Source organism: Boleophthalmus pectinirostris, unplaced genomic scaffold, assembly GCF_026225935.1.
Source record: "Boleophthalmus pectinirostris isolate CB_2022bp ecotype Guang Dong unplaced genomic scaffold, ASM2622593v1 HiC_scaffold_20, whole genome shotgun sequence".
NCBI classification, from domain to species: Eukaryota; Metazoa; Chordata; class Actinopteri; order Gobiiformes; family Gobiidae; genus Boleophthalmus; species Boleophthalmus pectinirostris.
Window position 1 is genome coordinate 25,727,751 of NW_026571153.1, and position 26,169 is coordinate 25,753,919.

Consider the following 26,169-nt stretch of genomic DNA (forward strand, 5'->3'; position numbering starts at 1 on the left):
ATAATATTGAAATCTTTCAAAGACTTCATCTCCCAGAAAGCCTTTCACTCCTTTAACGTCTCACTTTGAAACATCTGTGGCGAAATTGTAGATTTAAGTGTTTTGTAGCTTTGTTTTAACGAAAACAAAAATCACAACACGTCTTATAAAAACAATCACATGTAATAAAGTCCATATTATGTGTTTTACGGGGTTTATTTGAATCATTTGTTGGTAGGAACCCTAACAAGGACATCTAGCGTGTTGGGGGAACCGTTTGGTTGTGACACAAATTCAAAGCCATCGTTTCACATCTTTCCGCTTTTGTTTTACAACATAAACATTCCCCCCTTTTTTTTGTCTTTTTATTGTTTTAAATGAGTTGCAGAGAAAACAGTGACGATGACAGCTCCAGTAAACGCAAAGTGTGTTACGTTTATAGTCCGGAATATATCGAAAGATGCGATAGTTTATCCAAAGTACCAAACCGGGTGAGTCCAGTGAATGAGTTTTGAGGATCTAGGTCTAGATTGAATCAAAACCAGATTATAACCAGATTTATCGGAATGTTTCTGTTGCAGGCGAGTATGGTCCACTCCCTGATAGAGGCGTATGGTCTGCTGCAACACATGAGGTCAGTTTGGACGTAATAAAGCTAATTTTACCCTGTAATAGCTAATAACTGAATGTCTTAATTTAAGTTAGTGCACTGATTTTGCCTTTATTACATTTTTGTGCCATTTTAAAGGTGCATTGTGTAACTTTTCTTATGAAGGGTCTGTCAAATGCTTTTCTCCATGAAGATGCTATTGCTTTGTCTGGAATGTTATAGTCACAGTATGGCATAAAAACCTTTCTATCATCATGGAGATCAAACCAAACCATGTTCAGACCTAGGTCAGATCTGTGGAGTGCCTGTTTTTCTAGTTTTTCTTTTTGTTTTTTTGTTTTGTTTTTTGGAGCTATAAAACCTTGAAGTTGAATAAATGTATAGCCGTTTAATGTCATACTGTGGAACATTCCAGGCAAAGCAATGACATATCCATAGAAACAAGCAGAATGACTGACCCCCACCCAAAAAGTTACACAGCAAGTAAGTATATGTTATATATTACTTACTTACTGTTATGGTTTGATTCACTTGTACCAGCTATTTTAGGTGTATTTTAATATGTTGTAATGATAATGAATAAGTAGAAAAACTGTCAAAAACATTGGATAATTTATAAGCATATAAACTAAATAAAAATAAACTGGTGTGGGGACATTTCCAAGCTGTTTATTTTAATTTTCAATACCAGAGCCCTGAACCAGATGATAAACAAACTCTGCAGCGTACCTGTATTCCTACTGCTCTATGTTCTCACAGCTCTGTTTTATCAAAATTAAAAGATATTTTTGAAAGTAAACCTTTATCTGTACCCTGGACCTATTTAATAATTAAAAAGCAAGAGGACCTCACCTTTTACGCAGTGATAAAAGTCCGAAAAGGGAGAGTATTAGATCACTAAAAGGGAACAATATTTATGAAAAAGCAAATACTGGTTTCCATGCAAAACTGTTTTATTGCACATTTTGTATTTACTTACAATTTAAATCTATTCTAAATGTTTGCAGTATTGTGAAACCTCGAGTGGCGACAACAGAAGAAATGGCAAAGTTCCACAGTGACTCGTACTTAGAACATCTTCATAAAATCAGCGAAGACGGAGACAATGATGACCCCCAGTCTGTAGACTTCGGACTGGGTACAAACATTTCTTTACTCTAAACATTTTACCATAAACTCTATACAATTATACAGTTCATGCATTTTACCTGTTTAGAACTTTAGTATTTGGGGCTGTTTTTAATTCTCAAGCCATCTGTCCCTGCCCTCTGGAACTCATTCTTCACCAAATTAGTAATCCAATCAAATGAATCCAACCATTTAAATCAAAGCCACAATGTGTAACTTTCTGGCAACAGACTAAAATAAAATATCCCTTTATTGCACTGAAAACACAAAAAGATGCATTCTTATTGTGAGTGGGCTTGCATCTCCACAAACCTCATTCATTCTGCTTGTTTCCATTGAAATGCTATGTTATAATATTCCCTGTAGTTTGGCATTAAACATATATATCTCCATGTAGAATATTCCAGTGTATGGTTCTGTGAATTTTGTTCACTGTCATTGGAAAAAAAGAATCTGATTCTGATAACTTTCTTTTTCCACGTAGTCAGGCAGATGACGTGCCACCTCCAGAAAATTATATAGTGTACCTTTAAAGATTGCTCAAATAAATGTGTCTTTTTATATGATTAGTTTTTAGATTTTAGTTATTGCTTACATAGGGTGACTACATTGAAAAACATGGCAAATTCTTGTCTTGTTCATATTTTAAACAGCAGAGGGCAGTGTTTCACCATAACGTTTGTTGGGCAATGACTAAATCTACTAGTAATTTGCTTGTTCAGATGCAGATAACAAATGCAAATTGTTGCCATGATATTAAATTATATTATAATAAATTATATTAAAATTTCAAACTTGATTTCGATACTCAGTACGGTACCAGAATGATAGTCAAAAAACACTCTTTATTTAACATACATACAACATAAAATTGTAGTACTTTCTTATATATTAACATTAACATTAATTTATACTTGTGTTTGACTTTTTTAGTATTGATACCTCCTCAAAATGAATATCTAGTTTTGATACCCATTTTAGTATTGATTAGTATTTGATTTTTGATATTTTTGACAACCGTAATACAAACAAATAAATTTTTTTTTAAGTATTTGTAACTAGAAATAGGAATTGTTTAAAAATAAAAATAGCTGAATTAAAATTACTTTTGATTCTAAAATTCTCCCCATTAGAAAATTATTATCAGTTCTTACGGTTATAAATAATGCACTGTTTATTGATTTAATGACTTGTCCTGGAATGCACAACTCATTTGTTTTCAGACATTAAAAATAAGAACTCTTTTTACGTGTGGAAAAATAGTGTAGGTATTCCTTGTTGATGTTTTTCTAGAACAGTACTCTTCCCTGGACTTTTGGTGAATCCTGGTTGAATCCGCTGCGTTGTCACTTCCTCCTTTTGTGTCTTCTCTGGTCCATCCTTCCTCTCCCTCTCTCCGCCCTTCCAGGAATTTACTATAATTTTCCAACTCAAACCAAAAACATATTTCTAGAATTCTTTTTTCTGAAATTATCTTTGGAATTGTTACAGAATATTGACATTTAGACATAACAGGAAAACAGACATCAGGATTTAACACAAACCTTTTTGAGAAGTAGCATCGCAAATTTAAAGGTGCATTGTGTAACTTTTCTGGTGGAGGGTTGTCAAATGCTCTTCTTCATGGTGATGCTATTGCTTTGGCTGGAATTTTTCAAAATATGGCATTAAATCTTTCTATCTTCATGGTTACAGGTCAGATCTATAGAGAGGTGACCCCGTTCTCATTAAGAGTGTATGATGAAAAGAGAAGATCATTTATAATTAAAAAATGTATTAATTAATAAAATAAATAAATAAATAATAATAAAGCGGAGGAGCTGGAGGACATGTCTGGGGTGAAGGAAATTGTGGGAGTCCCTGCTTAGGCTGCTGCCCCTGCGACCCGGCCCCGGATAAGCGAACGAAAATGGATGGATGGATGGAATAATAAAAAAGAAAAGGGAAGTAAAGAAAGGGGGAAGTAAAAATACATTTATTATGCTGTAAGACTCTAGTGAAGAGATGATGAAAGGATACGATTATGGTGAAAATAATATCATAGTAACATAGTAGTGACTAAAAGTGTTTATTAAAATGGGGAAAAAAAAGAAAGGAAAATGATAAACTAGGCCAAAATATATAAATATAAGGGGGGCTAGCAGTATGGTTATGCTGCACTACCACATTACTTTTAAATGTATTTACTTCATTTTGTGTGTGTGTGTGTGTGCGCGTTTGGGGGGAAGAGGTAGGTTAAGGGGTGGGGAGCTTTGTAGTTTTATGTTTGTTTTAGGTATTGTTTTATGTATTTGTGTCTTGTTTTCATGTTTTTATTGTATTTTGTTAAATGTAATTTTTATTGTAAAGAAAAAATACGATAAAACTTTGAAGGAAATAAAAATACCTGTATTAAAATAAATAATAACGATGTATCAGATCTATATAGTGTAGTGTCCAAACTGTGGTCCTCGTGTCTTCTGCTAAACCAGTTGTATCATTTGGTTTTGATTCTTAGACTTTATTCAACATTTGGTCCTGTTGTTTTCCAGGATACGACTGCCCCATTGTGGAGGGCATCTATGACTATGCCGCAGCAGTAGGGGGCGCCTCCATCACCGCGGCTCAGGCGCTGCTTGACGGGAAGTGTGACGTGGCCATTAATTGGGCTGGGGGCTGGCACCATGCAAAGAAGTAAGGAGCAAACAGTAGTGAAGGATGCTGCTGTTTTCCCTATAGGAACAATATAGTGTACCTATAACTTAAAGATACACTATGTAACTGCTAAGATGGAGGGTCCGCTACTTGCCTGTTTCCATAGAGATGTTATTTCTTCACCTGGAATGTTTCACAGTAGGGCATTAAACATATCTGCCATCTATTTATTCAACTGCAGGTGTTGTGTAGCTCAAAAATACATAAAAAAAAAAACATGAATTCTTACCATGTGCAGACTTGCTTTTCCATAGATTTATTAACCAAGTTTATTTCCATACTGTGAAATAATCAAGGCAAAACTCTCCTTGGAGACAAGCAGGTGACAGACCCTCCACCAGAAAAGATACACACTGCTTCTTTGAAGCTGGGGTACAAGACTTTTTTTTTTTAATGAATACATTTTGAGTAATACCAGCACAAACCAGACTGCTGTATACTGTTTGCAGATAATAATTAAGTGTTTTTATTTCTGATTAACCTTGAAGTTATAGCCGATATAGCAGTGCTCTGATTGGCTGTGCTTGGGTGGTCTACCCCAGTTTAAGTTTTTCAGTCTGTAAAAGCTGTTGTGAAGTTTTTCTTTCCTCCTTTTGTGGCATGAAAATAACCCCAGCTGGAATTGCAATCGATTCAAATTTGCTGTCAGAATTTGCAATGCAATTAGTGATAGAATATTCTCTGCAAACAATAAATTACCTTAACTTATTCTGTGTAAAAGCTGCTAACTCTGTAGTTTAAACCTTTACAAACATGTTCTAAAATGTTCCTATGTGTCAGATGCCCTTCCCTGTGAGTCAGATCCCCTCCCTGTGTCTCCATTAGGTCTTATTCTGTAACTCTGTAGTTTAGACCTCTACAAACATGTTCAGAAATGCCCCTGTGTGTCAGATGCCCCTCCTGTGTGTCAGATGCCCTCGCTTAGTTCACAGTTTTCTCTCTTATTCTCTCAGGGATGAAGCTTCTGGTTTCTGTTATGTGAACGATGCAGTTTTAGGAATCCTCAAACTGAGAGAGAAATACGAGCGTGTGCTTTATGTGGACGTGGACTTACACCATGGAGATGGTACACAGTGAAACACACACATCGCTTTTTTGTCCATTGTTTTATTTATAATTTACTTTTCATTATTTCTTTTCCTGTAGGTGTGGAAGACGCCTTTAGCTTCACATCCAAAGTCATGACCGTTTCTCTACACAAGTTTTCACCTGGATTCTTCCCTGGTTTGTATTTTGTTTTAATAAAATAAATGGTATTTATAGTAGGTATTGGTACATACTTTAGGGGCTCATATTAAGCTATTATCTGATATAATGTTGTTTCCTCATCATAAACAGACCTGAAGTTGTGTTTTGAGGGAACAGCATCCTAACATGGCATAAAGCTTATAAGAGTATTTTGCACAATATAGGACCTTTAAAGTTGTAGTATCTAAATCTGTATTGGACCATTTCTTCTCAGGGACAGGAGATGTGAGTGATACAGGTCTGGGTAAAGGCCGATGGTACGCCGTCAATGTCCCAATGGAGGACGGTATCCAAGACGACCGCTACTACCAAGTCTTCACCAGGTACAGAACACATTCCACACATCCACGCCACACACTACAAGTCACTATTGTAGCCACAGATGCCCTGGGACAGACTGACAGAAGTGAGGCTGCCTCTCTGCACCATCGGCCCCTCGCACCACCAACACACACACCGCATTCATAAGAGGCAATGTGGGTGAAGTGTCTTGCCTAAGGACACAACAACTAGGTCTATCACGATCATAGTCTGTATACATAAATGGACATAGCTAACCCACTCTTCCAATCAGGAAGTGTTCAGGGGGGAGCCAAAAGCTATGAGTGACGTCACATTCCCTTATTCCATATCTTTATACAGTCTATGATTCTTACCTGGTGTGTTCCCCCAGTGTCCTGCAGGAGGTGTGGTCGACCTTTAACCCCGAGGCCGTGGTGATGCAGCTGGGGGCAGACACGATGGCGGGGGACCCCATGTGCTCCTTTAACATGACCCCAGTGGGCGTGTCCAAGTGCCTGCTGTACGTGCTGCAGTGGAGGCTCCCCACCCTGCTGCTGGGAGGAGGTAACGCACCATAGGACTGAACCATTCTGGAAAATATCAACAGTCTGAGGAGGGACAAACAAAGAGACAACTGTGGATCATTTTATGTCCCCCAGAAAGACTAATGCTTTATCTTAATCTTAAACAGATTAATGCTGAATTTGCTATTCATCGTATATAAACTTGACCTATCTGTGTCTCCAGATATGAGGTAAACATGTTCAAATCAAATTTAGCTTTTATTGATCACAGTTACAATGGTGATTTATTCTTAAGTACAAAAACATAGGACATGATGTTCCTCTTATTTAGTTCATCAGACAATTATCCAATCAGAAAGCAGAATGAGCCTCATATGATTAATGATCATGAATCAGCGCTAGTGCAGCCTCTGCAGCTCAGTGAGTAAATTCTATGGCGTACATTTGCTTTAACTCTCATGCTGCCCTCTGTCTGCAGGGGGGTATAACCTGGCCAATACGGCACGCTGTTGGACGTTCCTCACGGCTGCAGTTTTGGGAAAGACTCTCCCATCTGAGATCCCAGACCACGAGGTACCACCACCGCCACACACTCACACTGTAATAAACAGACTCGCACGCACACACATGCACAGTACACATACACGTCCATGAGGTACCTGCAGTATAGTTTCACTATAATAAATACACACACATAGAGACACACGCGCAAAGACACACACATGCTTTGGTTCCACAGTAACAACACACGCTCACACACACACACACACACACACGCACACACACTAGGGATGGTCAATTGGAATTGAATCAGAATTGCAATTTGAATGCACACAGTTAGCAAATTCGTTTTTTAAGGCTCATAATTTCCTTCACAAACACCAAAATATCCAATCCTATTCTGCATAAAAACTTCTGCATACACACATATATATATATATATACACACACACACACACACACACACACAGACATACACAGTGAACACAAAGCCTTCTATTGTGTGACTGTCTCAAAACCTGAACACTCGTCTGTGTTTCACTTCTGCTGAGTCACCCACTATAATCAAAGATGGCCGCCCACGTCTGCGACACAGGTGAAGCCTCTGTGTGAAAGGGGGGAGAGAGGAGAGGGAGAGGAGAAGGGAGAGACAGGTAAAGCCTCTGTGTGAGAGAGGGGAGCGAGGGGGAGAAGAAGAAGAGGAGGAGAGAGGAGAGGAGAGAGACACAGGTAAAGTCTCCGGAAGGGGGAGAGAGGAGAGTGACAAGTGAAGCCTCTGTGCGAGACAGGGTGAAGAAGAGAGAGAAGGAGGAGAGAGGAGACAGAGCTGAAGCCTTTGTGCGAGGAGGAGAGAGTAAGAGAAGAGGAGGAGGAGAGAGATAAACAGGTGAAGCTGCTGTGTGAGAGAGGGAGAGAGTGAAAGAAGGAGGAGAGAGGAACAGGTGAAACCTCTGTGTGCGAGGGGGAGAAAGGAGGAGAAACAGAGAGAGAGGGGGACAGGTGAAGTCTCTGTGTGCGAGGGGAAGAAAGGGGTAAAGAAAGCGAGAGAGTGAAGGAGAGGGAGAGGAGGAGGGAGAATGAGTAAAGTGGGAGAGAGAGAAAGCACAGAACTCCTCTGTTCTTGAACCACAACAGTCCTGGTGCTGTTTGAGACCTGCGCTGGATCAGGACCTACAGCCCCTTTCAACACCAACTCAATTAAAAGTGACTCCATTTTTTTATTTCTGTATATTTTGTACTCTCTAAGACTCTCTAAGATCATTCTAAAGCTTCACCTCTGTCCCGTGAATGGGACTTTTTTAATACCAATACCTGCTCAAATGAATATCTAGTTTTGTTTTAGTTTAGTTATTAGTTTTAGTATCGATTAGTATCTGACTTTTGATACTTTTGACAACCCTATTTTGTGTATTATGTTTTAATTAAGTCATCCTCTTTGGCTGTTTTCAAATCTATGTTATAACAAAAACAGACCTGGAGTTGCGTTTTGTTTCATTCACACGTTTAACACAGAAATCCTGCATATTTAGACTGAGTTCTTCTCTCAGACAGGAAACACTGATACGGGAAGTGCTCCACTGTGTTTTTAAACTCCATACACCTTCACTAGAATCATTTGGATGATTTCAGTCCTGGAGTTTCCGATCGCTACTGAACTAAAGGTAAGAGGAGCTGTTAACTTGAAAACTGCCGCTTCATGACATCACAAGGTGGAACAGAGCATTTTGAGCTTTGGAGATGTAGACAGACTAATAATAAAGGATTACTCAAACATGTGAATGAAACAAAACATCACTCCAGGTCTGTTTTTGAAGAGGAAACATTATAACATGATTTAAAGCTCACAAGAGTCAGTTACGCATAATATAAGACCTTGACATTGATTTATTAGTCTGAAGTTATTGTTAATGATTTCAGGCCATTTTATTATGTTTCTATCCCACTACATCATGTGAAACTATAATTTCCATTACTCATTTTGTCACTACACAATTCTTATCTTTTTTCCAATTCAACTCAGTGTTTACTTTTTGGGCAGCACAAGAGATTAAAAATAGAATTAAATAACATCATTATTCAGAATTGGGAAGTCCCTTTGACAATAGTGCTTTTTATTCTTGATTAGCAGACTAAATATAGATAAGTTTAAACAATAGCGCTCCTGGTTTCAGTTATTATGCTGTGATATCTTATAAAAACATGTGTCATGCCATGTGGCGCAGATCTGGTAGGGTCAGATGTCATTAACCTCCAGCAGTGACTTGTATTGTCCAAAGAGGCGCCTGATCCGCGTCAGCCTCCATTGTGTGATAGCACTGGAGCCAATCTGCCTCACGATCACAGACGAAGGACTAACCAGGACTTTTTCTCTAGTTTTCCTTGATATTTGACTTTTTAAAATAGTTTTTAGGGTTATCAATTTTCAGATAAATTGAATTGGTAAAATAATGTAATAATGTTTTATTTTAATCACATCATAATCATATTTTGCCATCCTCCAGAATTCCAGAATTGGCTGAAAAGGTATTGGTTTAAATTCATTATTAAATTAAATTAAAACTATTTTAACTTTTTTTTTTTTTTTTTTTTTTTTCATTTTCTGGGGTATAGAAACATAGGTAATAGGTAACAGGTAAAATAGCTAAATAAACTTGTTGTTATTACTGGTATTAACATTTTTTGCAATCTACCTGAAAATGTGCTAAAATGTCCGTATATGTTTTGATTTACATGTTAATTTTAAATTGTATTTTTGTATAAAAATTACAAAATTGGAGCACTACACTGGATCAAAAAACGTACGCATACAGGTGCTCATCAATCTGGAGGGCTAGATTCTCGTAAAATAGAAAAATGATGGCAGAGGCACTCTGATTTGCGGTGAATTTATTAAAAGTCACGCCAACGCGTTTCGACTACTGGGTTTTCATCAGGGCTAATTGAGTGAGCAGCAGGTGTGACCATTTAGTTAAAAACTAAAAAAAAAAAGAAAGTCAAATTGCTCACTCAATTACCCCTGATGAAGACCAAGTAGTCGAAACACGTAGGCGTGACTTTTAATAAAGCTACAAACTATAGGAAATTTGTTTTAGTAATATTTACATGTTTATGATATCTTAATTTTTTATTTAGAATATTTTTTTTTTTTCAACAGCTGAAATAACATAATTCCAAAAATACAAAATACCAACTTGTGTTTTTGAAAATTTATCCTGTTTAAAAATTTTGGAATTTGTTTGTAATGTTGAATGTCAAAAATTACTCTGATCCTGTAGAGTCACTTCACGAACTTCAAATCTTCAGTATTTGCGCTTTGACCCTGTTTTTGTCTCATATTTAGTTTTTGTTTCTCCCAGAGTTCCTTGCCTCTGTGCTTCATGCATCGGGTGGCGGTGTGAACTCTCACCACAAAAACTCACTTCCTGTTTCTACTGTGTCCTTCCTGAATCTACTTTAGTGAAGTCAATAAAACTGTAAACATGACATCAGCACATTGTATCCTAGTTTAAACTCTTGATTCTTACGGTTCATATCTCTGTAATTACTGGGCCTATCAACATGATACAAAAACTGGTACAATGTTCAACATCTTCTTTGTATAAATAAACAAAAGTCCAATTATTTTTCACAATAGTTTCAGAAAGCGGTGCCATTATTCAAATCCAAAGACGTGAGTATTGTCAGCTGAAAGGACTTCAAGACGTAACATTAATATGAGAAGTCTGTGGAGTTGATCCCAGACAAATAATGCGAAGGTTCAACATTTTTGGATCGTAAGTTTGGAGATTTATTTCAAGAACAGTGAATCTCCAATATTGATATGTGTGATGCTAACTGTAGGCCCTGCTCTGTCTGAAGCTCTGTTAGACTTTAATCTGAGCTTTGTTTTATCACAATCTGACCAGAAAGAAGTACAACAGGAGAGCTAATTTGTGCTGTTAAACAAGTCTCTCCCACATAAAATTACAGTCAAAAGCTGCCTTTTTGTTGAAAATTAAACTCCTAAACAGGACCATGAACACTTGTATTGATCGCAGGCTCCTGAAAATGTGTAGTTTAAATCCATTTTGTGTTTTTTCTTGAGTTTTCAGACTCATAAAACCTTTTTTGCCAGTGTTTGCTAATATGTGCATTGTGTCACCATGGTAACGTCTGAACATTTCGCCATAGAGATACATGTAGAACACCCCCAATGTGATGTAACTGCAAAGTATCAGTAACATAACTTCATATATTTAGCACATATTGTATTCAAAATATATGAAGCTGCACTGTAGTTTTAAACCGGATAGGAGTCTGTGTGGGAGCCTGGATTTAGCAAAGGATGTGTCACTGCTTCCTCCCTCTTCGCTTCCTACTTCCTTGTTTCCTGTCTGCATCCTACTTCCTCCTCACTGCGCCCTTTTCCTCGGAACGACATCACGCGGACGCCATTGTGTCCAACGGAAACGCCACGCTCTGTTTACGGATATCACGCGCACATTTAGGAATAAGCTGCGTTCTGAACCTTCTAGAATTTGATCTTGATTTCAGATGGAGGGAGGCGCCTGTGTAACTCTAAATGACAGAGATATGAACCATAAACCGGGTGAACAAATTTGCAATCTGACAGTTACACAACAAACTCCACCTGAGAATTGGGACCTGGCCTTACATAACTGAACTGTGTTTCTCAGTATGTCCCCATAGTGACTTGGAGTTTTCCTGTCTTGTTTCTGTTCGACCACTTTGATTTTTTTTCTCTGTTCTGAAGTGAACTTGTCCTTAGTTCAGGGACAGCGTGAAGCAGAGGATCTGTGACTCAGCTGAACTTTCCATATACCTCCTGTGTTTATATAATCCTCTCACTGCTTCATAAGTACATCTTAAATATCTCCTGAAACATGGCAAATAGTGGGTATTCTTGTAGGGTTATAAACTCTTAGCCTCTGAACTTGTATTTAGAGTAATTCATGCATGTTTAAGTAGTTTTTATTTTCCTGTATTCAAATTTGCTCTACCCCCCAAACACGCCCACTGATTAGGACTGGGCGATTTTGTCCGAAAATTAAATTGATATATATATTTTTTTCCCTCAAAAAAAAAAAAAAAAAAATTTTTTTGCTTTTTTTTTTTTTACCCCTCTCCACAATCTTCTGCAAACTGAAAAGATTGTGTTCAGTGATCATATTTCATCCATTGGCCGTTGTAGAATAGGGGTGTGCAGAAATATCAAAATATCGATATATCGTATTGTTTAATGTGATGATACAGTATTGATATCGTGGGCTGCTGTATCGATATATCTCCAAGAGTATTTTTTTGGTATATTTGACTAAATTCTTTTGTTACAGTGCTACAGTTTTGTTGCTTGTTTAGTGGAAGGAAACTCATTTATGCAACATATTTGACATTTTCATTGTTTTGATGATTCAAATGAATGTGTTTTATATGAACTTTGCACAAGAAGTGGTTTAACAAAGACTTTTAGGATCACAGCCATCATCTTTTATTGAACTGTATCGAACTGATTTGAAACATATAGTATCAAATCGAAAGCTCACTGTATCGAGATATGTATCATATCGTGGCCTGTGTATTGAGGTATGTATCGTATCGGCAACTTCTTAATGATACCCAGCCCTATTGGAGAAATTGTTTATGAATTAGATTAAAACTATAGCATTAAACATATAGGCCCAACACTGAATTGACGTCACTGATTTCAGAGCATCAGTTGTAGGTCTCTGTGTTAACTCTGCCTTTCTCGGATTTTCAATGCAATTTCCAATGTAAGAATGTGGAGAAAATAAAATAAGAAGAACAGTATTTTTATTCCACTCAAATGGATTTGAACTTCAAATATGATTAATATGTAATCAATTTCCAGCCCTATCACTGCTCTGTACTTCAGTTCGTTTTATTGTGATGGCAAAATGAATTGTCTTTACCAGACGTCTCTCTTCTCTCCCTTTTTTGTCCTCTCTTCTCTCTCCTCTCTCTCCCCTCTCTGCCATCTGTCCTGTTTCTGCTCCCTCTCTCTCTCCTCTCCCTTTTCATCTCTGTCCGCTCTCTCCTCTCTCTGCCGCCTGTCCTCTTTCTGCTCCCTCTCTCTCTCCTTTCCCTTTTCGTCCTCTCTTCTCTCTCCTCTCTCTCTCTCTCTCTCTCTCTCTCTCTCTCTCTCTCTCTCTCTCTCTCTCTCTCTCTCTCTCTCTCTCTCTCTCTCTGCTGCCTGCCCTTTCTACTCCCTCTCTCTCTCCTCTTCCTTTTCATCCTCTCTCTCTCTCTCTCTCTCTCTCTCTCTCTCTCTCTCTCTCTCTCTCTCTCTCTCTCTCTCTCTCTCTCTCTCTCTGCTCTCTCTCTCTCTCTTTCTTTTCGTCCTCTCTTCTCTCTCCTCTCTCTCTCTTTCTCTCTCTCTCTCTCTCTCTCTCTCTCTCTCTCTCTCTGCGCCTGCCCACTTTCTACTCCCTCTCTCTCCTTTCCCTTTTGTCCTCTCTTCTCTCTCCTCTCTCTCTCTCTCTCTCTCTTCTCTCTCCTCTCTCTCTCTCTCTCTCTCTCTGTCTCTCTCTGCTCTGCCACTCTCTCTCTCTCTCTCCTTTCCCTTTCTCCTCTCTTCTCTCTCTCTCTCTCTCTCTGCTGCCTGCCCACTTTCTACTCTCTCTCCTCTTCCTTTTCATCCTCTCTTCTCTCTCCTCTCTCTCCCCTCTCTGCCATCTGTCCTTTTTCTGCTCGCACTCTTTCCTCTCCCTTTTTATCCTCTCTTCTCTCTCCCGTCTCTCTCCTCTCCCTTTTTCGTCCTCTCTTTTCTCTCCTGTCTCTCCAGTCTCTCTGCCGCTTGTCCACTTTCTGCTCCCTCTCTCTCCTCTTCCTTTTCGTCCTCTCTTCTCTCTCCCCTGTCTCTCTCCCCTCCCTTTTTCGTCCTCTCTTCTCTCCCCTCTCTCTGCCACCTGTCCCCTTTCTGCTCCCCCTTTCTCTCCTTTTCCTCCTCTCTTCTTGCTCTCTTCTTTCCCATTTTGTTTACCTTTTTTACTTGTCTCTGAATGAATACTTGTCTCTCTTGAATCCTCGATCATACGTTTTTCTCTCTCTCTCTCTCTCTCTCTCTCTCTCTCTCCTTCTCTCCTTCATGACTGAGCGTCCCGTCAAACCCTGAAATAACAAACACAATGTTTTTCAATGAAACACTTCCTGAACACTGGTCCCTGAACTGTCTGTACTTTTCACAATAAAATGATTCAGGCACAACTACAAAGGTGTGATCCAAGAAATGACTCTACTCCACTAAAAGTAACATAACATCTGATTTGTAATTTGAAGTGAGGAACAAAGCATTGAAAGAACAAAGCATAAAATGATCCAGATTAGAGATAGGGCCAATATTTGCACTTTTTGACATATCAGATATCAGCTTTACATCTCTAGCAGCAGCCAATATTTTCTTTGGCCCGAACCAGCTCCCTAAAAATATTTGTACATCGTTTTTGTTTTTTTTTTTCATTTGAGCACTTTTGTATAGAGGGCACTGCAAAAATGTGATTGCATTGCTCTCATATTCAGTCTGTAAAACATTGTGGAGATTGTGGATGAGTTTCTACAAAATACATACTTTTAGGAAATAATAAAAATCTGCTCAAATATCAGCCATCGGTTGCTCTGGATTCTAACCAGTTCTAACCAAAAGTCTGTTGATCTTTAAACAAGTACAGACACAAAAATGAGACAAACTTAAGTCATATCAGAAACTCAAATGTTTAAATCATTTCATATTGTCACATAAAACTTTTGTCAATTTAGACTTACTCACAGTGGGAAGAGGAGCTCAAACCCCATTTTCACATACACATTGGTGGCACTGACATCTTGGCCTGACAAAGGGGTCCCTGTTTGTGATGAATACATTTAAACCGTTAAAAATATAAAATAATTATCCACAGAAGTCTTAAAGGTCCTATATTATGCAAAATTTACTCTTGGGAACTTTAAGTCTTTTTATAATGTTGTAACCTCCTCAAAAACATAACTAAAGGTGTGTTTTGTTTCATTCACACATGTTTGAGTAATCCTGTTATCTTTTAAAGGGTCTGTACCAGATTTTCTCCATGTATTTTTAAAACAGACCTGGAGTTTTGTTTAGTTTTTTTTGTTTCATTTAGGGCCTGTTTACATGAGAACGCTTGCGGGTAAAAATGACAAAATAGTTTATCGGAAGTGCCTTTCGTTTAGACGGTGACGGCGTTTTTAGGGCTTAAAAATGCAAAAATCTGAAACCACCCTCCAGAGTGGAAAAGTTGAATACACTTCGCCGTAGCATTTCCGTCTCCACTGCCCAAAACGCGAAACTCTGGTCAAATCTGCTCATGTCGCGTACGCGTTTATGTCACATACATCACCATCGAGCTGCCTGGCATGCATACCCAATCGAATTCCACACAACGTTGTGTCACTGTATGCATGTAGATTTGATCCCGAAAACGCTCGTCTAAATGTGGAATAAAAAGCGAAGACGCGACACCACTTTTGTGTCTTCTGTATAAACATAGCCTCAGACATGTTTGACTAACCCTTTATTAAGTAAGTCAGTCTTTATTTATATAGCGCTTTTCACAGACATTTTCTGTCCCCAAAGACACTTTACAGAGCATTATTCAGCATTATTCATTCACTCTATACCCTGGTGATGGTAAACTACTATTGTAGCCAAAGCTGCCCTGGGGCAGACTGACAGAAGTGCGGCTGCCATGCCAATCGGCGCCATCGTCCCTCCGACCACCACCATCACTCACACACACACCACTTTCATACTAGGCAATGTGGGTGAAGTGTCTTGCCTAAGGACACACAATGATTGAATTGATTGTATTTAACTGACCTTGACTATCAACTGTTTTATTGAGACCTGTAGCATGTTTTGGGTTGTTATCAGTCTGTTCACATCTCCAAAGCTCAAAATGCTCTGTTCCACCTTGTGACATCATCAAGTGGTAGTATTCACGTTAACCGCTCCCTTTTACTTATTGTTTTGTAGAGATGCGAAACTCCAGGACCTGAATTTATCCAAATGATTCTAGTGAAGGTGTATGGACTTTAAAAACACAGTGAAGCACTTCCTGTATTACTACATGACATCACAACTTGGAACAGTGTTTTCTCAGCCAAAATATGCAACATGTGTGAATGAAACAAAACACAACTCCTGGTATGTTTTTTTATTTTATTTTTTTTTATGTGGAAACAACATAACACAGATCAGAAAATAGCATAATATGGGCCCATCAAACTAGATCTATAATAAAAGTATGAATATATGTTCCTAAAAGCTTTTAAAGGTTAACTTTGTATAATATGTCTTTAATATCTAGTTGTGAAAATAGTGAAATAGAGCTTCAGGCCAACTCTGGCTTTAAAAGAAAAGGTAATAAAATCTGATCTCATACAGTTGTTTTTACAGCTGAGAATTATTCTTTATGTGATGGTTCTTTGTCAGAAACTTGAGCTGAAATCATCTTTGGCGTTTGTCTCTGTCTGAGGTCAGTCTGTCGGCCAGTCCGTGGACGTGCTCCTGATTCAGTTTTGAAGAATTTGCCAACTCAAATAAGACAAACAATGGGAGCTAGACATGAAATCTCCTCTTGAAAAAATGTGGAATTAATAACTTTTACACAATAAGGATATAACTGATTCTCTTCTACAGCTCAATATTTCTAATGTTTGTCTCCTGGTTTTATCTTAAATTGACTCGTGTGAGCTTTAAAGGGTGCATTGTGCAACTTTTCTGGTGGAGGGTCCGTGAAACTCTTTTGTCTGGTATGTTTCACAGTATGGCATTAAATCTTTTTTATATTTTATCACCATAGAGACCAAACCAGACCAATTTACAGGACAGATCTGTTGAGAGGCGACGCCGCTCACAGTCAGAATGCCCGTTTTTCTTGAGTTATAAAACCACCTGTAATTGAATAAATGTAAGATAGATGTGTTTAATGTCATACTGTGGAACATTCCAGGCAGAGCTATGACATATCCATAGAAACAAGCAGCTTGAAATGCTCTGCTCCACCTTATAATGTCATGAAGTGCTAGTTTTCAAGTTCCTTTTAAGTTTAGTTCAATAGAGATTGGCAATTCCAGGGCTGAAATGATCCAAATGATTCTAGTGAAGGTGTATGGAGTTAAAAAACATAGTGGAGCACTTCCTGTATTACCACATGACATCACAAGGTGGATCAGAGTTTTTACGGGAGTCTGAGAGAAGAACTCAGCCTAAACATGCAGGGTTTATGTGTTAAACATGTGTGAATGAAACAAAACACAACTCCAGGTCTGTTTGTGATGAGGAAACAACATTCGAACATAGATCAGAAATCAAAATAGCGTAATATGGGCCCTTTAATGTTATTACAGTTAAGTTGTACACCCTTCTCTGTATCCAATTTCTCTCCTTCTTTTGTTTGTATCAGTTCTTCACAGAGTATGGGCCTGACTACTCGCTGGAGATCAGTCCAAGCTGTAGACCGGACCGCAACGACTCCAAACATCTGGATCACGTCATCTCCACCATCAAAGGTTCGATCTATTTAAACTTAAACTCAAAGGTGCACTGTGTAACCTTTAGGGGGGGGGAGTGCTTCACCTGCTTGCTTCTGATGGAGAAGTTATTGTTTGGCATGAAATATTCCACAGTATCACATTAAAAATTTTATGATAACTTGCATTTATTCAACCCAAAACATGCTACAGGTCTCCAGAACAGTTTATAGTCAAGGTCAGTTAACTACAATCAATCAATGAACCTGTCCAGGGACTACAGGTGGAAATTAGCACTGATGCTACAACCTGATGTACAATGCATCTCTCCTGTCAAGGTTAATGCGAAAATTGTGCGCTGTCCCTGTCTCAAATAAATAAATAAAAACATTTAATCACAGCTGAAGAAGATATATTGTGCTTGTGTCTGCTCTATATTTCTAATCTATGACACTTGTGGAGCATTATGTTATAATTTGGGCATTTTAAATCACAATATTGATCTAAAACATAGAACTATAATTACTGTCTGGAAGATGAACCCAAGATGGCGTCGTATTGTTTTCAATGGCCTGTGCTCAATGGCGCATGGGCCCAAAAATAATTTTCTCTATAGTTAATAACTTTCTCAAATTTTTGCTAGAGCAGGACTAGGCTTAGTCTTACAAAACTAACTTTGAGGATTTAAAAAGTTTATGTTGTAAAAACAGAAAAGAATCCCTATAAAATCCAACCTTTGTGAAAGTCCTGTCAGCCGAACACACGGGCAGTTTGAATTCCTAAAAATTGCAATGCGGAGATTTTTTTCTGGGCCCAAGTTCCCTGGAGCAGCCACTAGTCGGTCTCAAGCTGGGACAGATGGGGAATTCCTTATCGAGGTTTTATTATAGATCCATAAAACAACTTAATTAAAGAAACAAACCCATTGACTTTCGTGTTTGAAAACTGGAGCGCCCAATGGGAGCTGACATCACTGGAAACGTCATGACAACACAGCGCCTCTTGGCCCCTTCATGAGTTTCAGACAGAGGTAAAAAATTATGACCACTGCCATAATAACAACTCGAATCAAAAATAGTCTGAAGTCTTCAAAATGGCACCTTTAGCATGAAATACAAACCCATGAAATAGCCCCCAACTCATAAGTACTATGTTTGTAGAGAGTTAGCAGCTTTTACATAAAACAGGACTCCATGGATACACAGGGAGGGCATCTAATACACAGGGAGGGCATCTAATACACACAGAGACAGCAGAATACCTAAAGAACTACAGTCAGATGTTGCCATTCAAACTCTTTGCGAGATAGGGTCACTGCTCCTTGTTCACCATGATGTTTTGTGTGTACGGTCTTGAGTTGGTAAAAGAAGTGAAAGCTGAGGAAAGCATTGTCTTAATTTAATCGAAATGTGGAACGCATTAGTGGATAAAATAAGTGACATAACCCTAGTGAGGCTTTGTTTACAGTGGTCTGTTTGGGTCAGAGCTCATAAAACGGTTTGTGAAGTGGAGATTTGGGGTTTTGTCTGTTGGTTTAAATTATAGCAGTTCTACTTTCTTCTTCTTGTGTTCTTTATTAGAGCTGAAAGCTGGTACAGAATGTACAAGAAGCAGAAGTGTGGATGGATTCAGTTGTTGTGTCTAATTATTGAAATAAGTGAAAAATTATATGAATAAATTTCATGTGTTCTTGCCGTAGACTGTATAAAGAAGTGGACTAAGGGAGTGTGGCGTCACCCATAGTGTTCATCTGCAGTCAAATGAAGCACATCGAGGCTGCCAGTTATAGGTGAATTCATAGCAACCAAAAAGCCAATCAGCTGTTGAAAGTAATGCCCCTTCCCGTAGAGAAGGCTAACCGCTGACTTTGATGGACACATAATGAATAAGAGTTTAATGAAAAAGGTGTCAAATCAGACAACAGGTCTTTCCTTGCTTCCAAGAGGTCTGGCATGCGGGAGAGCCTCAGCATCCCTGAGCCACATGCAGTCAAACCCGCTGTGAGCAGGAGCCTTAGATGTACATAGTCGGACCAATAGATGCATCACGAATTTCAGACTTTCAGTCATTGCGCAATACATACTGGGAAGGATTTTCCGAAAACGTGGGCATCAAACCGCCATGTTTGTTTTTCCAGTGGGATGTGTCTATTGACAAAGTCAGTCTTTTCTAGTCTTTTGAACCATATCACTTTTATTTCTGGCTCTGATATTGTCATATTTTTGTTTTGGGATTCGGACATCATAATTGTGTGGTTGCTAGATGTTCTAACAGAGGAAAACGGCTCAAGAAATGGGCTTTGGAAATTTGCGAACTCCATTAATGCAATAGGGAATCAGATGTGTGTGACTGCAAACCTGTTTCCCTTCCCAACAGAATTGAAAAATAGTGAAAAGCGATGGGCAGTTTTGATACACAGGAAAGACAAAAAAGGTAACCTTTGGCTGCCGAGTTTGCAGTGAATATTTGGAGCACCATCAAAGCGGGATTCCGTTTGTTAAGTGAGAGGTGCAGAAGACAAACAGACTGAGCTGCACTTTCTTGTTCTTGTGGTTTTACTGCAACATCACGTCTTGGTCGCTTTGCAGTGGAAGGTGTTTCTTGGCGAACAGTTGGTGTTTTTCGCTTTGGCATTGACTTTTTAAATTCGTAACCAAGTTTGAGCAAAGGATCGGGATTTTTCTTTGTTGGCACTCCACATACAAAATTTTCGCTGCAAACTCCGGATGATTTAGACAGTCAAAGGTTTCCTTTTTTGTCCTTCCCGTGGATCAGTCCTGCCCATCGCCTTCACCTTTCACTATTTTTCAATTCCGTTGGGAAGGGAAACAGTTTGAACGGAGGTTTGCAGTCACACACATCTGATTCCCTTTTGCAATTATGAAGTTCGCAAACAAATTTCTCGAGCTGTTTTCTGCTGTTAGAACATCCAACAACCACACAATTATGATGTCTGAATCCGAAAACTAAAATATGACAATATCAGAACCAGAAACAAAAGCGATATGGTTCAAAAGACTAGAAAAGACTGGTTTTGTCAATAGACACATCCCACTGGGAAAACAAACATGGTAGTTTGCTCACTTTTTTTTTGGAAAATCCTTCCTAGTATGTATTGTGCAATGACTGGAAGTCTGAAATTCATGATGCGTGTATTTTGGTTGGTTTGCAGGTGTGAAAGGACCACACTGGAGTCTATCTGCTACATAATAACAATTTAACAGTAACAATTAGGGATGGGCATTCGATGAAATTTTCTTAATCGATTGTTGGAAGAATTAACGATCGATTATCGATTAATCATTAACGTTTTTATATTAAAATGATCATCATTATTATTACTATCTGCACTACTAATCTGCATAAATAAATTCAACTTTACGACATATAAACCGTAACCACTCTAGAGCCACATCAGCCCGTTTGACATTATAATGTGTTTAATTCAGTTTTGCGCAACTCTCACAGAAACGAAACTTAAAACCGCATCGCTAATTTGCATAAACTAATCGAAGATAAAACTAAAGCTCTTGTGTCGCTGATGCGGTCAATTTCTGTTGGATTAAAAGACATGACTCAGGTGAATACAGGTTAGTGTGACCAGATTTGCGTTTGTCAAAACCAGGACACCGTACGGGGGGTGGGAGGTGGGGACTCGTCATCGACATTGATCGACTCTCACCTCGCAAAACTTTTTCCCACTGGACACCGAAACATATGTGCTGCTTTGTACAATGTGCACATGGACTCACACTTGTCCTGAACGCAACGGAAAGCGTGGAATTTCTTGTACAAGTCATCGTTAAATACACATTTGTGCTTCGGTACGTTGCGGGCTGACTGACTGTGTGTGTGTCTGCTCGCGCCTTCTGAGTGCGGAGAGCTACATGTACGGACCCCTGTTTGGTCACACTACACACAGCAACCTTCATTCGGTTTGTCGATTTAAAATGAACGTAATCGATGAAATTCTTAATGATCAATAATCGAACTAGCGGTGTGAGCGGCCTGAGTCCCCCCTTACCCTGCTACCTGCACTAAGTCACTCCCCCTTCAGAGTGCTATCACAACACAATCAGCCTCATAATGAAACTGCTGCACATCACATTAGGTTTGTGAAGTTGTAGTGTACAGGTTTGTATCATATTTTTTGTATATTTATGGAGAATTCTCATGTGATGTAGGTTTGTGGGCGGATCTTTGTACTGGCTTTGAATAGGGCTCGGGAGAGATGGCTAGATTATTTAAACATGCATGGATGACATTTAAAACCTCTTCAGGCATATTTTTGATGAGGGAACAGCATTAGAACATGATAGAAAACTCCAAAAAGTACATGATATCTCCCCTTTTAAAACATGGCATTATTTTTCTGATTTAGGAGATCTGATTTAGTAATAACAGTAAAAGTTATGGTGTCAATACTGATAATTAAGTGATAGTTTGTGCATAAATCAGACCCAGTCTCATAAACAAACACAAATCTCCAATAAAAACACATTTAAATGAGCTCTCCAGACTCCACAGCCTCGGAAACCCTGGCAGAGGACCACGTCACATTTGGGGAGCTTTGTTCATTTTTATCCTCTTTAAATTAAAAAGGTGTTAGAACGATCATAAAAAGTATTTGTGAAGTTTTACTCTCAGCCTCTTAATCCTGGTTACGACTTGTAGCCACGCAAGGAGCTGTAATGTCTGAGTGAATTCAGATATCTGGGTTTGTTCTGTTCTGATATAGGTTTTTTCATGACCGATACCGATAAAAACAGTTTAGAATCCAGAAAAAAATTGTATCCGATAAGCTTTGCTGATATTTTTTGCCAATATCATTGTCCAATTTAGATTTTTCCTAAGTTACCGTATTTTTCGCACTATAGGGCACTCTGGATTATAAGGCGCATTGAATGGTCTATTTTTGAACTTTTTTCCACATATAAACCTCACCGGACTATAAGGCGCATTAAACGAAACACAAGAGTTAGATAAGTCAGTCAAACTTTTTTTAATGCATTCACAATAACTCTCAACTTTGTTCAATTGTAACGCCTAAAAAAATACTGTCTGAGACGCTAAATTGTTATCGTATTCAAATAACTCATAATTGTTCAAACAGTTGGGCGATTACGGCGTCCAGCACTCCTGCATCCCTCTCGTCATTATCTGAGTCACTGTGGTTACTGTTACCTGCAGTTCATGATGATTCTGGTCTTGGTGAAAGCTCAGACCACAGTTGATACTGATCCTTAGCCCAGGCGTCCACGATCCATTGGCAGATCGTGGCGTAAGTTGCTCTGCGCTGTCTTTCTGTCTTGGTGAATGTGTGTTCACCTTCTCTCATCCACTGCTCCCACGCAGCTCGTACTTTCACTTTATAATAGTCTTGATTTTAAAGTGCGCGTTGTACGCTTGTCTCTTGACAGATGCATTTTGATATTAAAAGAAATCACAGTATATATTACTCCACGATGCTCCTGACTACAGGATGCTGCAAGTGGAGCGGCTTTGTAGTTTACTAAAGTCGTACTAAGACACCCGAATAAATTCATATAAGGCGCTCTGGATTATAAAGCGCACAGTCACTTTTTGATTAAATTAAAGGCTTTTAAGTGCGTCCTATAGTGCGGAAAATACAGTATATGGTTAGAATTTAGTACAAACTCATCTTCAGCCCTTTTTTTTTTTTACTACAAACTAGATAAGAGTGCAATCCAGTCCAATTTTGTTCATTTATGTCTATGCACCAAATTGTAAAAAAAAAAAATTTTTGCATATATAATTTAGATCTTATATATCTCTATTCCGATCTACCCCTGTTTTCACCACAACTGGTATACCCACTGCTTTGTACTTACTTCCTTCTCCACTTTTATTTTCTTAATCAGTAATACGCGTAGGATTTGGCATTTGGCGTCTCGTAGTTACTTTGGTACAAATGAGAAAGAAATCTACTCACTAGTGTGACGTGAGAGGCGATGCCACCTGCACGGCTCTTTGTTGTGATGACGTTTATGGTAAAGATTCACAGATCTCGGTCAGTTAGCCAATATTTGGACTTTATAGTGTCTCTGCTATCTGCCTTAAATCTCCAGCTCAGGTGGATATTTTTTTTGGTCGATTTGCAGCCAAAAAATACACACAAAACTTTATGTTAACAGTTTAACACATTGAGAAAACTGCACGAAATGTGACTACACAGCTCTCTTAAAGGTTTGTGGTCAAAAGGAGTACCACACGTATCAGCCCAAAAATATCTGTCACTGGTTGCTCTGAATTCTAAACAATCAATATTGGACATAAAAAAAAACCTTATTGTTGGTTCTCCCAGTTTTCTAGCTTCAAAGTTAGCGATCTTGGTTATTTTATTAAGTCCTTTTAGATGAATATTGTGATTTAAAATGTTCAAAATATAACATAATGATCCTCGGGTGTCATAGATTATAACTGTAGTGGATACAAGCACAAGGTATTTTTTCTGTACTGATTTTTGAATGCTTTTCTCCATGGACATGTTAACGCTTTGTCTGGAATGTTTTACAGTATAACATTAAACCTTTCTATCTTCATGGAGACCAAACCGGACCAAGGTACAGGTCTGTGGAGAGGCGACCCCGCTCACAGTCAGGATGCCTGTTTTTCCCTCCAACCAAATAGTTACACAGTGCACCTTTGTTGTGACCCTATTATTTTAAGTAGTTTTTCCTTCATTTGTTAAATAATCCGTTCTTTCTTAATGGGAGACAGAGGCAGCGTTTTAGGGGAGTTTGTTTGTGGTGAAGATTTCTGTGTCAAATTAGATTTCTGAAAAAGTGAATTTTGAGTGAAACGGACTTGAAAGGACGGAGACGAGACCTAGGACGAGAAGATGGAAACCAGATGTGACAGATGCAAACGCAGGGCAGATTTAGAGACAAGTTTAAAAAAGAAAGGGATAAAGAGAGAAAGAGAGATAAACAGCTGTGCAGACTGATATTAGCTGGAAATAATAAGTACATTTCAATATGGTAATAAAATGTGTGTGAACATATGAAAGTGCAAGTGAGTTACAACTATTACTACTGCTACTATTTAATTACTCATTTTTTTAACCAGGGCTAAACCAGGGACTAAGACCATGTCTAAACCAGTATTAAACCATTATTAATCAGGGCTGGACCAGGACTGGACCAGGACTGGACCAGGACTGAACCAGGACTGAACCAGGACTCAATCAGGACTCAATCAGGACTCAATCAGGACTTAAACTAGGACTAAACCAGGACCCAATTAGGACTTAAACTGGGACTAAATCAAAAGTAAACTAGGACTAAACCAGGGACTGACCCAGGACTAAACCAGCTCTGCCCTTTACCCCATTACAATCATTCTTTTGTCCTTCTGTTTACAGGGAATCTGAAGAATGTGGTGTAGGACTCAACTCCTTGTTCCTGTAGTCTGCTCTACGGTCTGTTCTCTGGTCTAGACTCTGTTCTCTGGTCTAGACTCTGGACTCTGGACTCTGGACTCTGGACTCTGGACTCTGGACTCTGGACTCTGGACTCTGGACTCTGGACTCTGGACTCTGGACTCTGGACTGGACTCTGATCCCCGATCTCTGATCCCTGGTCTCGTCTCTAGTTCAGTCTCAGGTCTCTCATCTGGTCTCTGGTCCGGTCTCTGGTCCGGTCTCTGGTCCGGTCTCTGGTCCGGTCTCTGGTCCGTTCTCTAGTCCGGTCTCTGCTCTCTGGTTTGGTCCTAATGAAGACCGCATGGAGCCCTGAGGCACCAAGCAAACTCTGGGATCAAACCTGGAAAACTGCGGAAATGTAACAGTTTTTTTCCAACATGTTTTATAACGGGACAGAGGGGGGAGGGGCCTCGAGGAGTGACACTGTTACACTGAAAAAACAGGACATAAAATGACTTGATTTTTGGTTTGGGTAATAGTAGTTAAGATTTATTAATCTAGTAATTAACTTGGGCCAAACTAGGACTGAAACTTCTCTTGCATCTTAAAAGGTCTTGTATTACACAAAATGGACCCTTGTGAGCTTTAGGTCATGTAATAATGCTGTCACCTCAACAAAAACATGCATGGAGTTTTTCATGTTTGAGTAATCCTTCATTATTAGTCTGGCTACACCTTCAAAGCTCAAATGCTCTGCTCCACCTTGTGATGTCATACAGTTGTAGCTGTAGTAACTATGAAGTAAGAACTAAACCAGAGCCCAACCAGGATAAAACTGCAATAGCTTTCTAATCCCTAAAAGGACCAAAATACATTATAGAGATCTAAACATGGTCTATATGTGGTCTAAACTAGGACTAAACCATGTCCAAACCCAGAACTAAACCAACACTAAACAAGGTCTAAACGTGGTCTAAACTAGGACTAAACCAGAACTAAACAAAGACAATACAAAGACCGCAGACTTGTTTTGGTCCCAGGAGGAGATCTAAGCACCAAGCAAACACTGGGTTCTTGTCCAAAGTTTAACCTGCAGAATCCTGCTCAGATTTGTGGACTGAGCACAAATGAAACATCTGGACAGAATTTGGAGATTTTCCCTGAAATGGAGTAAATACTGAACTAAGTAATGTTATATGGCATAAGGAGCAGGACTAGAACAGGACTAGAACAGGACTGAACAAGGGCTGAATCAGGACTAAACCAGGACTAAACCAGGACTAAACCAGGACTACAACAGGCCTGAACCAGGACTA

The 26,169-nt window shown here is 38.9% G+C and overlaps 1 protein-coding gene across 1 annotated transcript; it reads left to right on the forward strand.

Moving 5' to 3' along the window:
• The first annotated feature begins 279 nt into the window (after positions 1-279).
• hdac8 (histone deacetylase 8) lies at positions 280-26,169 on the forward strand. Its single transcript, XM_020917806.2, has 11 exons — positions 280-470; positions 561-613; positions 1,597-1,727; positions 4,249-4,390; positions 5,365-5,477; positions 5,558-5,635; positions 5,874-5,982; positions 6,333-6,505; positions 6,944-7,038; positions 17,403-17,508; positions 24,854-26,169. The coding sequence occupies exons 1-11, from the start codon at positions 357-359 to the stop codon at positions 24,874-24,876; spliced, it is 1,137 nt and encodes a 378-aa protein (XP_020773465.1). The 5' UTR covers positions 280-356; the 3' UTR covers positions 24,877-26,169.

What these genes read in the sequence shown, in the direction of transcription:
- hdac8 (XM_020917806.2), top strand. Translation starts at nt 357, where the DNA reads ATGAGTTGCAGAGAAAACAGTGACGATGACAGCTCCAGTAAACGCAAA. An exon ending in GGACTTACACCATGGAGATG is followed by an intron (nt 5,478 to 5,557) that starts GTACACAGTGAA and finishes CTTTTCCTGTAG; the next exon opens with GTGTGGAAGACGCCTTTAGC. An exon ending in CACCCTGCTGCTGGGAGGAG is followed by an intron (nt 6,506 to 6,943) that starts GTAACGCACCAT and finishes CTCTGTCTGCAG; the next exon opens with GGGGGTATAACCTGGCCAAT.